We start from the raw sequence: 15,937 nt of genomic DNA on the forward strand, positions 1-15,937 counted from the left end.
AGATAAATACAAACAAGAAAGTGTAGTGAACCATATTAAAACATGTAGAGTGCAAACAGCTATGTTACAGGAGACACACTTAGAACTGAACATGTCAATTTGATAAAGAAAGGTTTTCAGGATGGTTACTCAACAGAATACCTGGGACAAAGGAAAAGAGGAGTACTTATATTAATTGCAAGAGAAGCTTCAATAGTGATAGAAGAAAATAAAAAAGATAATGGCAGATTTGTAGTGCTAAGGGGCTACTGGCAAGGGAGGAGGATTACACTGGCATGTATTTATATTCCACCTAAAACTGCTATACTGGAGCTTAAGAAAATTCTGAGAGAAATAATCAGTTTTCAGCAAGGAATACTACTTAAAAGTGGGGACTGGAATTTGATGTGCAGCAGTAAAAATGTGTCTGCAGTACACAGAAGGGAAAATATAAGGAGGGTACATTTTTGTAGAAATTTATGAAAATATCTGGCACAGAAGATCTGAATTCGGTAACAGGAGTTTGTAGCGAATTTACATATTATTCCCCAAGATATAAAAAAAACTGGGCAAGGCTAGACAGAATTTACATTTCACAGGAATATGTGCATTTAACTGAAGGTCTTAAGACACCCACCCAATAACTATTTCAGATCATGCGCCAGTAATAGCTAAATAAAAACACAGGGCAATAAAATAAAAATGAGACAGATTTTTCAGAAAATGCTCAGAAATGAACAAATGTTTGCAGTGTGATACAGGTGTTGTATTCCACAGCTACTAGGTGTTAAATGACAAGGACTGACACAAAGAATTTTACACCGCTGCAGTCTGGATTTCTGTGCCAACAATTAACCTGTCATGTGCAAAACGTTACCTTTTGGCTTTGAGGTTCCCAGCAGGGGTCATAAGTGAAAAGATCGGGCTTCTAACTTCTGCAAACATGCGGCTACTTCTTTACAGGGTACTCCTAAGTTTATGCTAAGACAGCAATTACAACCTTTTCAAAAAGCACAGGCTATCACAATTATCCTACTATGTAGCTCCCCCCAAATACTTACCCTTTGCTTGTGCTGCAAAGGTGACTGTAAGCTTGGCAAACAGCTCCGGGGATTCATATTTTTCCTCTTTAACTTTGGTCCAGAAACTTTTTGCTTTCAGTTCCTCCGCGCTGATCTAAAGACAGGGTTCAGATTAAAATGTTGTGATTAAGAAAAATGCAAATAGTATTGCTCCTCTTAACTGGTGCTTAAGCATTGGCAATAAGCTGAAGTATATTATTCTCAGTAGCTCAAATTAAATTTCAAACACTAACAGGTTCAGCAGACATTAAAGCAGAATCTGAACGGCATCAGAAGACATTTACATAAAGCATGCACTGTCAGTGTATGCTGAAGATGAAAATGTTACTGGAGGTGAAATGTATGTCACTGGATTAAGACTGACAAATGGAAATCACTGCAGTACTACTAAAGTGGATAAACATGTCCTGCTGTATCACAAGCACCACTTACTTTTATTCCACTGAAAGTAACAAAACTTAAGTTCCATTTTTGAAGGGCCACGTACTCCCACAGCAATGGACAATGCAGTGTTGTAGCAAAATAAATAAATTCCTACAATGTGCAGTACTTTCTATCAAGGTTGCTGGCTTCCACAGATAATAATGAGAGTTCTAACCCACATAAACTGACGTGATCATCACCATTCTGGTGGGACTTTGTTTTTCAGCCAAGGCTTCTTCACCCAACAAACTGTTCTCATATTACAGCACTGAACATCCTTTCCGTTCTCGTTTCTACAAAAACTAAGTAAAGTTTTGTGAGAACTCACTGTAACAGTAGATGTGCAATTAGGGTCAATGTTGCAGTAGTACTCACATATAGGAATGACCCCTGACATCATCTGTTCTTTTTTTGCTAGTAAACCCCAAAAAAGACATGTCTCATGTACAGAAGAGCTGAACCTGTGTCTACCATCAAACTGAGAGTCGCCCCTGTGGTAGTAGGAGACTGGAAACGTGTTGCCATGATGGGGAGAGTAGGTGGGCAAATGTACTGCTACAGTAACCCAACTTGAAAAATAAAGAAGTTATGTACCTACCACAACGTTCCATGTCTGTTGTCCTTCATCTCGTCTTACCTTCCTGCTGGTTGGGTTCGGAGCCGATCCTAGGCTCCAATGCAGCTGATTTACTATAGCTCGAGAGCTTTTACTGGCTCAAGGCTAACCCCTATCCCAACATGCCTAGCGATAGCTACCCAGATCTTGTTTGTCAGCAGGAAACTTAGCCAGTGTAACCAATAAAGGAACTCCTCTCGATCCTCCAGGAAGTGGGAAGGAGGGGGGGGGCAAGAAGGACAACAAACATGGAACGTTACGGTAGGTACATAACATCTTTATGTTATGTTGTCCTATCTCGCCTTCACTCTTGCTGGTTGGGACCGCGTCCCCAGCACCTGGTTCTTGGGTGGCTCACTGGAACAAACTCTTCAGGACCGTGAAACCAAAGGATGCCCTATTCCGGGAGACCACATCCACTTTGTAATGAGTGATAAAGGTATGAGGATTTCCCCATGTTGCTGCTGCACAGATTGAATCTAAAGGCAATTTTGCTTGGAAGGCAACAGAGGTGGTTAAGGCCCTGGTTGAATGTCCTCTGGCCTTCCCTAGAAGCACCTTTTTACGCAAATCATAAGAATAACGGATAGTGTTTGACAGCCATTTTGATAAGGTCAGGTCACTTTCGAAAGTGGAGAACCTTGTTTATTGTCAGCAAAGGATACAAACAATTGTTATGATTTTCTAAGGTCTTTGGTCCTGTGTAAATAAAAACGTAATTGTCTATGAACATCCAATTGGTGCAGTCTATACTCTGCCTTGTTGCAGTAATTGGGGAAGAATACAGGAAGCTTAATGGACTGATTTCAATTATACTCTGAACATACCTTTGGCAAGAAGGAAGGACTGGTTCTAAGAGAGAGACTATCTTTGTGAAAAATGTGATACGGCGGGCGGACAGACAAAGCATGTAATTCAGAAACCCGTCTAGGTGAGGTGATAGCAACCAAGAAAAGGGTTTTCCAAGATGGAAATTTCAGGGGCAAGACGCTGCTGGTTCAAAAAGTGGAAGAACCAGAGAAGCTAAAACCAAGTTTAGGTCCTGGGGGGGAGGGTCTCTTACCAGGGGCCGTAAAAGAGTTGCAACTCATAAGAAGGTTCTGCACAACTTATGGGACATGATGTTAGAACCCAAGTCTCCTACATGAAAATTGGAGATGGCAGCTAGTTGGACCCCAACAGTAGCTGCAGCTGCCCCTTTTTTGAAGGTTTCAGCCAGAAAATCCAGAATCTTGTAACAGGAGCAGTGAAGGGATCAATATCATTACTCTTTGCCCAATAAGAGAATCTCTTCCATTTGCTAGTGTAAATCCTCCTGGTAGTGGGCTTGTGAGAGGACACTAGGACATGTTGTACAGCTGGTGACATGTTGGGGAGCCTGGCTAAGACTGGAAGTGGAGAAACCAAGCAGTCAGCTTGAGAGTTTGAAGGGAAGGATGGAGCCCGCCCGACTGATGCATCAGGAGGTCTGGAACTGGGTCTAGTATCCAAGGCTCCACTTGAAGAGGACGGCAAAAAAACTGAAACCATATCTGATGAGGCCAGTAAGGAGCAATGAGGGTTAGTTTGCAACCCAGCGACTTTGCTTTCTGAAGTACCTTTGGAATTAGAGGGGAAAGGTGGAAAGGTATAGAGTAGTCCCGGAGGCCAATCGTGAACAAGTGCATCCCTGGGTGACTGTCCTGGAGGGGGGACTAGGGCGAAGTAACTCCTGCATTTGTTGTGGAGCGGAGTAGCAAAAAGATCGCAGCATGGCTGGCCCCATTTGCAAAAAATCAAGTCAGCAACTTCTTGCTTCAGGGACCACTCGTGAGGCATGAGGATAGCCCTGCTGAGCCTGTCCGGTATAACACTGGATTTCCCAGGAATGTGCACTGCAATCAGAAAACGTTGGGAAAACATCGCCCATTGCCATACTCGAAGTGCCTCCTGACACAAGGGGTAAGATCTGGTCCCGCCCTGCTGGTTGATGTACCATACCACGGACATATTGTCTGTCTGCAATGGTCCCGGTAGGTAGACAGTCTTAAAGTGCTTGCAACGCCAGAAGCACCGCTCTCATCTCTAGAACACTGATGTGCAAATGGTACTCGTGGGGTTTCCACATTCCTTTGACAGTCTGTCCCAGATAATGCCCCACCCCCACCCTATCTGAGAGGCATCCGTGGTCACTGTGGCTACTGGATGGGGGTCTAGAAAGGGTCTGCCCAGAGTCACCTTTAGGGAGAGAAGCCACCACACAAAGTCCTTTTTGCAAGTTTCCGTGATGAAGATAGTACAGAGAATCCCAAAGTCTGGGTCCCCCGGCTGTTCAACCATGCTCCCTGACATCCAAAGCTGACAGCTGACGCCATCTTCTCCAGTTTTTCTTACCCCAGATGTCAGGAGTCCGGAACTACACAAAAGTAAAATGAAGACACTCGAACATCTACATTTATGGTAGGTGTACACAACTGTACTATGTTCATGTGTTTCACTGTTGCAGTCATAGAATCCCAAAGCTGAAAGAAAGGGAGGTGGTCATAAAGAAGAAGGCCCAAGACTGAGACTGCAAGGCAAAGCCTGCCCTAGACTTAGAGAGAGGTAAATAGTAGTGCTTAGAAAAGTATGCACTGAACTCCAAGTTGCAGCTTCCAAAATGTCTTTGGTAGGAACTCCCCGTGAGAGGGGCAGTGAAGTGGCAGCAGCTTTGGTGGAATGAGTCCCATGGTGTGAATAACAAAATCTGATTCCATGAGCAATCCATTTAGAAATGGTTTGTTTTGAAATGGCTTTACCTTGGGAACTTGAAGCATAAGAAACAAACAATTGTTCTGATTTTCTGATGTGCTTGGTTCTATCCAGGTAAAAACGTAGTTGTTTGTGTACATCCAAGGAATGTAAGATCCTTTCCCCTTTATTTTGAGGAGTGGGGAAAAAGGTTGGCAAGTGGATAGTTTGATTTAAAGCCTCTTTGGAAACCACCTTTTAGTCCTCAAAGACACCCTGTCTTGATGAAAAATAATATAAGGTTCCACAGCCATAAGAGCTTGTAACTCTGAAACCCTCCTGGCAGAGGTAAGGGCTAACAAGATAGCTGTTTTCCAAGATAAAAACTTGATGTCAGAAGAGGCAGCAGGCTCAAAAGGAGGCAAGGTTAGTTTTTTCCAAAACATAGTTGAGATCCCAAGCAGAAATGGGAGGAGATCTAGGAGGTCTTAAGTTCTTAGCTCCTCTGAGAAACTGTCTCATGAGCTGGTGGGAAAAGATGGGAGGGTCTGTATTATAAAGTGCAGAAATAGCAGAGGTATGAATCTTAATGGAAGAAAAAGAGAGACCCTTATGTAAGAGATCTGTCAAGTAAAGTAAAATTAAGGTAATGTTAGGAAGAAGAGGATCAGAATCCTGAGCCTGCATCCAGGAACAAAATCTTTTCCATTTTCCAGCATAAGATTTTATAGTGCTAGGATGTCTGGCTTCTAAAATGACATCCATAACCTGTTTGGGTAGGAAAGAAGAAATCAAAGGCCCTGGATTAACCAGGCCGCCAGGCTGAGAGTTCTGACATAGAACCTGACCCTGATGTTGGGACAGAAGGTTCGGAGACTGAGGTAAAACCCAAGGGGGGTCCAGACATAGGTTCTTTAGAGTTGGATACCAAAACTGCCGAGGCCAATTTGGAGCCAGCAAGATTATCATCTTGGGCTTGTCCTGTTTTATCTTCAATAAGACCCGTGGAAGAAGAGGAAGAGGTGGAAAGGCATATCCCGAGAGGTTCCTCCAACTGAATGACAGGGCATCCACTTTCCAAGCTTCTCTGTGGAAAGTCCTGGTGCAAAAATTCTGTAGTTGATGATTGAGATGGGATGCAAAGAGGTCTATGTGAGGACATCCCCAGACTGCTGTTATCATCCTGAATATTTTGGTGTCCAGCATCCACATCCGAAGGTTTCTGCTCAGACTGTCTGCCAGGAAGTTTTGTTTCCTGGTAGAAACTGAGCTTGAAGATCCAGATTGCAAGCTAGAGCTGTGTTCCATAGATCCATGGCTAGTCTGCAAAGGGGTAAGAATGAGATCCCCCTGCTTGTTTATGTACCACATAACTGTGGTGTTGTCTGTCCGTATTAGTAGTTGTCCTGGTTGTAAAAGATTCCTGAAGGCCAATAGAGCTTTAACATTTCCTTTAAATTGATATGCAGGTGCTTCTGTTCCTTTGTCCAAAGGCCCTGCAGACAGTTGCCCTGAAAAATGGCCCCCAAGCATAATCCGTGGTTAGAATCTGAGTGGCAGGAGGCAGACAGAAGGGTTTCCCTTTGTTTAGAGCACATGCCTGGACCACCAAAGAAATTCCTTTTGAAGGCAAGGAAGGACGGAGATCAGTATGTCTAAACTGTGGCAATGCTGAGACCATACACTTTTTAGGTACCACTGTATTTTCCTCATGTGTAGTCTTGCATATGGTATGAGAAGGATGCAGGAGGCCATGTAACCCAAAGCCTGCAGGAATTTCCTTGCAGATAGTTGAGTTAAAGATGCCAAGGTTTTGAAAGTTGAAGCCAGCTGTAATTGTTTTTCGGATGTCAGAAATGCCATCTGGGTTGTGGTGTTTTGACTTTTTCTTTACAGAGAATCCCAGGAACTTGAGGAGGTTCTGTACACATTCTAGATGCTGGAGTAAGACATCCTTGCTGTCTCCCTGAATTAGACAATCATCCAGATAAGGGTAAATTTGAATTCCCTTGAGTCTGCAGTAAGCTACTACTGGAGCCAGGCACTTGGTGAAGACCCTGGGCGCAGTAGACAATCCAAAGGGCAGCAGGTACTTTCTGCGATCCTGCCTGATGGGAATGTGTAAATATGCCTCCTTTAAATCCAAAGTTACCATCCATGCATCTTTGGACAGCTTTGGAAGTAGCGGCTGTAGAGTAAGCATCTTGAATGTTGGAATCTCTAGAAAGGTGTTCAAGACCGACAGATCCAGAATGGGTCTCCATGAGTTTTGCTTCTTGGGGACTAGAAAGAGCCTTGAGTAAAAATCTTTTCCCATCTCTGAAAGTGGAACCAGTTCTATGGCATTCATAGCCAACAGAGCTTCTACCTGGTTTAAGGCCTCCGTCCATTGATGTTTTGGAAGGTCTGGCCATCTTGGCAAGGTATGAAAATGGAATTTGTAACCTCTTAAAATCACATCCAAAACCCACTTGTCTTGGGTTATTTGAGTCCAATTTTGATAAGAGAGAGAGTTTTCCTCCGAGAAGGGCTTCCAGACAAGAAGTTCCTGTAGCCCAACAGAGGGAGTCATTGAGTTTGTTTTCTTTGAGTTTGTGACCTGTCCTCTCCTCCCCTAGGGGTGGAAGCAGTCCACTGTCTTGGTCTATAAGAAGCTTGTGTTTGAGGCCTTCCTCTGGAGCGTCTTTATCTACCCCTCTGAGGCCTGTCTGAAGTGGGAAAGGACCAATTTTTCGAAGGCCAATTCCTGCTAAATCTAGGTGGCTGTACTTGTAAGAAATCTTTAACTGTTTGCATGGACTTCGCCTTATCCTCCATCTTTTTAATCACCTCTTTAGCTTTTGATCCAAACAAAACATTATGCTGAACAGGAGCATCCAATAGTTTAGCCTTTACTTGTTCAGGCAAATTTTGTTCCTTTAGCCATGCATGCCTTCTAATGACTGTGCCGGCGGCAGAAGGCATCAAATCCACAGTGTAAACCATGCTTCCCAACTTGTTCAGTGGCATGCAATAAGTCATGTAATTCCTTATCTGCACAGGCAGAAATGGAAGTAAGCTTTTGTTTTAAAACAGACAAGAGAAATTGCTGGTATTTCAGCATATGAAACTGACAGTTTAAAGCCCTAATGGACAAAGTAGCAGAAGTGTACACTTTTTTGCCCCATCTTTCTAAGGATAGAGAATCCTTTTCAGTAGGAATGGGATTTTGCTTAGCGGCCTAGAAAGCGCCCTAACTCCCTTAGGACCCTGAGAAATGGTTTCAGGGTCAGCAGAAGGGCTCTTGCATAAAAACTGGTGGGAATCAGGAACCCTGTAATATCTATCAGGCTTAACAGGAGCAGGAGGAAGAGAGTCAGGGGTTAAGTTAGCCTCTGAAAAGGCATCATCCACAATATCCAAAACAGGAGGAATAGCCAGGGTCTATGTTGGGAAGAAGAAGAAAATCCCTCAGTCTTTTCTTAGATTCCGAATACTCCTGTCCTTCCCAGTGGAAATGTTCCCTCATTTCATGCAAAGTTTCCCCAAAAGAGAAATCCTCAGGGGGAGAAGCTGAAGGAATGGATTCCTCAGCATCAGAATCCTCATAAGGAGGGAAAGAATATTCCTGGTCAGAAGAAGAAAATGAGGAAACAGAAGCCTAATCAGAGGAATCATAATAAACATCCTGCCTTGGCCTTTTATCTGGAGGGGGATGTGAACCCCTAATCATAGTAAGTAAATCCTCCGCCATCTTGAGTAACTGTTTCTGTGACTTGGGAGCCGGTTCAGAAGAGGCCTGAGTTGCAGTCTTTGATTTAGAAGGAGTCTTTGCCTTTGTCTTTGGCTTTGCCTTTATTAGAAGCTGAGTAGGCCTGAAAACCCCTTCGGAAGCCTGTACCTGCACACGGCTCCGGACCCATCCAAAGGAGCATTGTCTGAAGGTCCTAAAATAGAAATATTTAAAGGCCTGGTTGGCTCCTCATGAGAGTCTCTCCGACCATCGGTGAAATGGAAACGGCCGAGGGACAAAAAGCGCGCCACTCACTTGGCGGCGGCGAACCTGAAGCTGGCTCTGCTTGTGCGCTATCATCAGATTTGGACCTCGGAGGCCTGTCTTTATCCTTGCGACGTTTGTGAACTCTGGTAGCCGGAACCGTATCCGACGACATTTTGTAGTTAAAGCAAGTAATGAAAGGCAAAAATTGTACATTGATTGAATCTAGCACAAAACCGACAACTAGCTACGTCGTGGTCAGGGCCTAAGCAAGGAATACAGTAAGAATGAAAATCCTTATGAGGTATTTGCTTCCCACATGAAATACAATTATTAACTTTTTGACATCCGGTGGAGCAAGAAAAAAGTTTTGGGTACTTAACCAGTGGAGAAGAAATCTTCGGACCGAAGTTTATCGAAAAAATCAACAGGAGTCAGCCAACCGGCACTTGCGAACTGCTATCACCACACGGCAAGAAAGACTGGAGAAGATGGTGTCGGTTGTCAGCTTTGTACTCCTGGCCTCGTCAGGGGGAGCATGGTTGAACAGCGGACCCAGACTTTGGGATTCTGGCCGACCGAGGGCTGCCTGCCAGCAGGGGAGAACCCTACAGTCATGACTGCAACAGTGAAACACGATGAAGATCATGTGTGGCACTGGTAGATCCTGGAAAGACCACTGAGCGAAAAGAAGCCACTGCAGAATCCTCATGTGGAAGGAACTAGTGTAATTGCTGCAGCTATTCAGCCCAAGACTGGTAATACTTCTCTTGCCTGAACTCTTTTCTTTATGATAAACGAAACTTGCTGATGAATAGATGCCCTGTCTTGAGGCAACTTCGCTATCATGCGTCTTGTATCTAAGTCTGCCCCTATGAAAGTAATAGACTTACAAGGCAACAAGGCAGACTTTTCGTAGTTTATGGTGATACCTAGCTGGGAACACGTTTGGATTGTGTAGTCCCATGCTTTGATTAGTTGATGCTTGGTGGTAGCAGTGAGGCGCCAGTCATCTAATTATGGAAACACCTGGAATACTAGATGCCTCAGGTGAGCCGTGACCACTGCCATACACTTGGTGAACACCCCGCGGGCTGTGGTGAGACCAAAGAGCAGGGCTCTGAACTGATAATGACTGGCTCCCAGCTGGAAGCATAGGAATCTCCTGGACTGCCTGTCCATTTTTATGGGGTAGTACGCATCCTGGAAATCTATGGAGTACATACAATTGTCCTGACCCAAGAAGGGAAGAATGGACTGCAGTGTTACCATCTGGAACTTCGTCTTTTTTACCAATTTGTTTAGCTTGCTGAGATCCAAAATGGGTCTCCCGCCCCTTGTCTTTTTTGGAACTAAAAAGAATCTTAAGTAAGTTCCGGATTCAATTTGGTCTGCGGGGGCTTCTTGGATGGCTCTTTTTTCTAGCAATCTTTGTACCTCTAGGATTGCTTGATCCCCAAGACTGGGTGGAACATCTGGGATATAATGTTTTTCTCTTGAGGGTGGTAACTGGGAAAAAGGAATTTTGTAACCCCTGGATATTATTGACAGTACCCATGCTTCTTTCGTGATAATTTGCCAGGTTGCTGGCTACAAAGATAGTCTGCCCCCGACTGCCTCCAGAGGTGGACACTCGGGCCTCCCTTCAGGTGTGTTGGAAGGGCCTAGCAGAGAACGTACCTCTGTCACCCTGCTGTTTCGGACCCCCTCTGCCGCGAGGGTGGCATCTTCTGTTGTTGTTTCTCCCTCTGCACCTGGAGAAAAGATCTCCACATGTGTCAGGTGAAGCTCCCTGGGATTTTCGAAACCATATCTTCCCACTCTTCTGACATTTAGGACAGGGTCTAGATGGAGAGGAAAAGCGGACTCCTACAGCAGAGAGAGAGTCTTGCCATCCTGTTCACACCTGGTGAGCATCTTTTTACCTGAGGCCAAAACAAGGACGAGACATCAAAGGGGGTATTGGTAAATAAAGACCTGAAAGGTTCCGAAAACCTGACAAAGACACATTCAGGAGAGTCTCCGCAAAGCTACTCCATTAGCTGCGGCCCTACTTGCTCCATCTGCTGCATAATAAAATGAGCCTCATGGAGGAGTTAACCACTGAAATCAAGGTCACAAGCTGGGAAGCTGCCCTGTTTACAACTCCCTTAGCTGTAGGATCTTGCAGGGTACCTCCTAGCTCCTTGAGGAGATCCCTCTAAAGTCGTGTGAAGTGTGACAATTAATTCAGTGACCTGAGAGGAAAGGTCACTGAAGAGAACATACACTTCCCATACCTGTCCATCGTACGAGACTCATTGTTCAGCAGATGGACAGATGAAGTTTCCGTAAGTTCCTTCTTAGTGGCTGCTGCCACCACCACAACATTAACAGGGACCCCTTGGGAAAGGAAGAATTTGTCCTCTGGGGCAGTAATAAATTTGTTTGGTCTCCTCAGAACTAGTTCCATGGTCTCTGGAGCACACCACGCCTTTCGACTCACTATGGACAAAAGTGGGTCAAAAGGCGGAGACACCCAAGAGGTGGAGGGTTGGGAACCAAATGCATCCAGGTAGACAGACTCATCCTCAGAAGTGGCCAGGGACTTCCAGCCACCCCTCTGTCTAAGGATTTCCAAGATGTCCGAAAAAGAGACATCCTCAGAGGGGACCATGGGGACCTTTCCGATTAATCCAAGTCTATGTCTGATGTGATGGACTCAGGGGAGTCCAGATGCTTCCTCTTACATTTTTCCTTCCAAGGGACCTCCTCCGAGTGTTTGAGGGAGGTTTCAGAAGAAGTGGGGAAGCCCAATGGGGAATCCTGGGGCACAGGTTCCCTACGCTTGGAGGCAGGAGGAGAGTCAAAGGCAGGCACAAGCACCGAGGGGGAAGGAGCCAATGGAGCAGAGGGTGGAGCAGTCTCAGGAGACAGCACGCTCATCACCTCAAAGGCACCACGGTCCCGAGTCGAAGGAGCCCCCGGCTCCGAGGAGCTCAGAGACCTCTTGTGAACCAAGAGCAATGGCTCCAAAGCTGATGTGGGAGCCGAGCTCACCTGCGCCGAAGCTCCTTGAGGGAGGGTGAGGTCGGACAAGGGTCCGATGCCACTTCCCCCTTCAAAGCCGTCGAGAGAGCTTCATATGTTCATAGATTAGTACTAAGCTAACTGCCCATGCGAGCCATTTTAAGCCTAGACATTTATCCCTTGTGAGACTCAAACCCTGCACCTTGTGCTTGCAAGGCAAACACCTTAACAATTAGGCCACCCTCCCAACCCCTCGGTGACCAGATACCTCGATGGACTGAGACGGAGCGGGTATCGGAACCAATAAAGGAGAAGTAACCGGAGCCGGCGATTCCACCACCACAACCTTCATTGTACTCCGGCTCTGAGCTCAAGAGAGTCGGAGGAGGAACCAATGGAGAAGCTGGATGGGATGAAGGCGCTAACTCCTTATAGGTTGGGCTCGATAGTAATTTGGCAAGTGCCTTTGACTTGAGGAGCCTATTGACCACTCTCTCCATGTCACAATCTGAGAGCCTGGAGGACTGAGAGGAGTGAGAAGAGGACCGGTGTCTGCCCACTCCAGACTGCAGTAAAGGAGATTGTGGAGCAGAGCGTACCGACTCCAAAGAAGGATACAACTTGTTCTTTTATGGGTCCAGACAGGCTCCGAGGATACACATGGAGCCACCGGGGACTTAGCTTTGCCCTAACATTGGGAGCCGACAGGGCCATGGATTAAGACTGTTCCAAACCGATGGCTTAGTGAATTTCTCAGATAATTTAGCGGGCTGAGGACCCTGAGATGAAGAATCTTGAGGGCTCTTCTGAAGGCCACGCAAAACTAACTTGTTCTTTCTCTCCTGCAGGACTCTGGAACAGAAAGCATGACAGATAAGAGCATGAGTCCTGCAGGTGAACAGCCCCTAAACCGTAAACACAACTTGTGTGCCCATCCGTAAGGGACATTTTTTGGCAACACGAGTCGCATTTTTTGAACCCTGAGGGTTTTGACTCTTTAGACACTGTATAATCAAACAAAAAATATCACAGTGAGAAAACAAGGCTGTAACAGCTAAAAGCATACAACTATTAACAAGGTTGAAATGGCTAGCCCAAACAACAAGAAAGGATGTCTTTTTTTTTTTTTTTTTAATATGGAGAGAGAAAAGGAAGAAAAGGGGGACAGCCTCTAATTTAAACAGCACCTCCACCAATAGGAGAGCCTCTAACTTAAATGGCTACTCTGAAAAGGGGGAAGAAGAAAAAGGAACCCTCTTATTTAAATGGGCTTAAAGGGGATAGCAAGGCCTGAGGAAGAAAAACGACGTCCAAGAACACTCAACAAGTAGAAGAAGGGTTGTTAGACTAAAAGGGAATAGATATATTCTCTAACAAGGTAAAATAATAAAATCCTGGAAAGGATAACAATATAAGTGAAAAACACTAAGTACTTAGCTTGAGCCAGTAGTCGCAATCTCGACACTGTAGGTGGCAAATGAGATCCGGGTAGCTACCGCTAGGCATGTTGGGATAGGGGTTAGCCTCAAGCCAGTAAAAGCTCTCGAGCTATAGTAAATTGGCCGAGTCAGAGCCGAGGATTGGCTCCGAACCCAACCAGCAAAAACAAAGGCGAGATGGGACAACATAACATCTACTATTATGGTGAGTGCTTGTACAATTGTAATATGTTCTTTGCATGGGTCACTATTGTTGTAGTTTTTATTACACATGGAAACAACACTTCCTAGCTCACCCCAAACATGGAAGGGGGAAACAAAACATATGGCTACTTCGGGTATTCTGTCAGAAGATACCCTAAGAGGACCACTACTTGAAACCTTCACTACTTCTGAACAGTAAGTTCAATTTATAGTGTTTACAAAGGAATGAATTGATAACCAGATGGCCACCTCACAGATGTACTGGGTTGATACCTGCCTAAAAATGACCAAAGTGGAAGATGAAGTGAAATGTACCCTTAACTGTTCCTGCAGAGGCTTGCCATTAATCTAACAGAAAATTGTGCAAGTTCACTAGCCTTTGGACACTACCTGATATATACCTAGTTTGCCCTTCTTAATCTGTGCAAAGGACCATGAAAAACTGATCTGCACATCCTTTCTTGTTGTTTGGGCTAGACATTTCAACCTTGTTAATAGTTGTATGCTATTAGCTGTTACAGCCTTGTTTTGTCCTATTCAAGCAACTGTTCAACTGCCTGTGATATCCTGCAGATGCAGGATCTTTCTTCCTCTTATTTTTGACTTTCAGAAACAAAACAGGGAGTTGGACAGATTGGTCAAGCGTTATTTATGAAACCGTTTTTGTCAGGAAAGTAAAATTTGTCCTGAGGCTGACCATATCACTGTGAAAGTTTCCTTAGACATCATGGCTTGCATCTCTGGGATCATTCTTGTCAACATTACTGCCACCAAGAAGATGGTTTTCCAACAGAAAATGTTTCAGGTGCAATTAAGCTGCAGGCTCAGATGGGTCCAATGTCAGCTGCTTGAGGACAAATTTGAAGTTCCAAGGTGAAGGGACAGCCTTTCTTAGTGGCTGCGGTTGGATTAGTCCTCTTTAGAATTGCTTGACTAAAGCATCACCCATCAGAGGAAAACTAATGGAAGGCAAGCAGATGTGGTAGAAACATGAACCTTTACTCAAGCACAAGGCAAGTTTGCTCTAAAAGTGCTGAAAGACAACAAAGAAAGGTGCATTTTGCTTTCAGTTGGTCATTTTTTTCTTCTTATACAAGAAGGAAAGCCTCTATTGTCTTTATATTAGGTTTCCTATCCATCTTCTCCAGAGTGGAAGTTCCTGAGAGAAATAAGACTCGGATCTTAACGGTCGCTAGTCTAAGTCTTTTCAAGGTTAGATGTACTACGATTCCAGCCCACAGAGTAAGCAGGTCTATCTTCTGTGGCAGAAGGTACAGTGGTTTCTTAGCCAGTTACACCTGGGCCAAAATGGCATGATGAGAATCAAGCTGGGCTTTTCCAACATCAGGATGTTCAGTGGTGTGAGTGGAAAAGCATACAAGATTTACTGCTGCCAGTGAAAAAAGGTATGTTTTCTCTAAACCTCACTGCACAAGACAACTGTGCACTAAACTGAAAGCTGATGGCTCATAAGGATGGCAAATAAGCCCATATCTGTGAGGCTCCATCTTGTCACTTGCTGAAAATACTCTCCCTTAACTTCCTTTTTTCTCAGGACATTTGTGGAGCTGTTACAATGTGACAGTATATACACTCCTCTGAGTTCTGAAAGGTAAAGGGTGGCTAAACTGCCAATTTGCTTCAATAGTCTGCACAGTAGTTCTGGCCATACTCTTCACTGCTTATTTACGAACCAAATGAAGATCATGCTGTCTATGTCAAACTGAGGGACACCTGGTTCCAATGCCCTTTCAAGGCTTCAAGCTCAAAAACCTTTGCCAGCATCTCCTTCAGGTGAATACCCACTTTCTTCTGAGAGTAGGGTGACCAAGGTCCCTATGCGGACAAAGTGCAAGTCATCATCAGTGAGAGGGACTAAACTGGCTCAGCTGGGAGAAAGGGCTCCCCCTTTGTTCCTGGATACCTGTTCCACTCACCACATAAACTCTTCCTGGATGAAGGACAATAGAAGGAGCACCATATCCAGGTGTATTAAGTGCTGTTTCTTGGGTGTCTTCAAGGAGTACTCAATCTTTCTCAGATGCAGTCTGGCTATAAGGACCATAAGGTTAATAGACATGCAGTACATGAAGCCATAAAGGAACGTGTAACAAATTACAACATGCACTAAAGTGCAAGACTTGCTCAAAACCAAACAATAGACAGATGAAGGTGAAAGATTCAAACCCCTTTATCCTTGAAAAAAGATGCAGTTCACAAACAAGTTAGAGCTTTAATCCTCAGCTCTGCTGGATTAAACAAATCAACTTACCCGGTATAGTAACAGAACACACAATCTTTTGATTTTCCAGCATCAAAGGTAAGTGTGCTACATATGTAGGCCCTTGGGCCGATAGCCTAGTACCTACCTATGAACCTACAGGAAATACACCCCGGGGATCACTTCTGTGTCTCTGCTCGACAGTGGCACAGGAAAATAACTTTCTTGGGTGGCGTAAGCCAGGGAACCTTGTTGGCTAGGCTTACGTAGGCCCTTGGG

The 15,937-nt window shown here is 44.8% G+C and overlaps 1 protein-coding gene across 1 annotated transcript in view; it reads right to left on the reverse strand.

Moving 5' to 3' along the window:
* Positions 1 to 15,937, reverse strand: part of DIAPH1 (diaphanous related formin 1) — a 2,838,381-nt gene that overhangs the window by 1,096,769 nt on the left and 1,725,675 nt on the right. Inside the window, exon 16 of the mRNA XM_044069079.1 lies at positions 1,041 to 1,155. Within this exon, the coding sequence (XP_043925014.1) occupies positions 1,041 to 1,155 (115 nt within the window). The remainder of the gene's footprint in view (positions 1 to 1,040; positions 1,156 to 15,937) is intronic.

The sequence above is a fragment of the Protopterus annectens genome, chromosome 4.part0 (genome assembly GCF_019279795.1).
Source record: "Protopterus annectens isolate FY-2018-M chromosome 4.part0, PAN1.0, whole genome shotgun sequence".
NCBI lineage: Eukaryota > Metazoa > Chordata > Ceratodontiformes > Protopteridae > Protopterus > Protopterus annectens.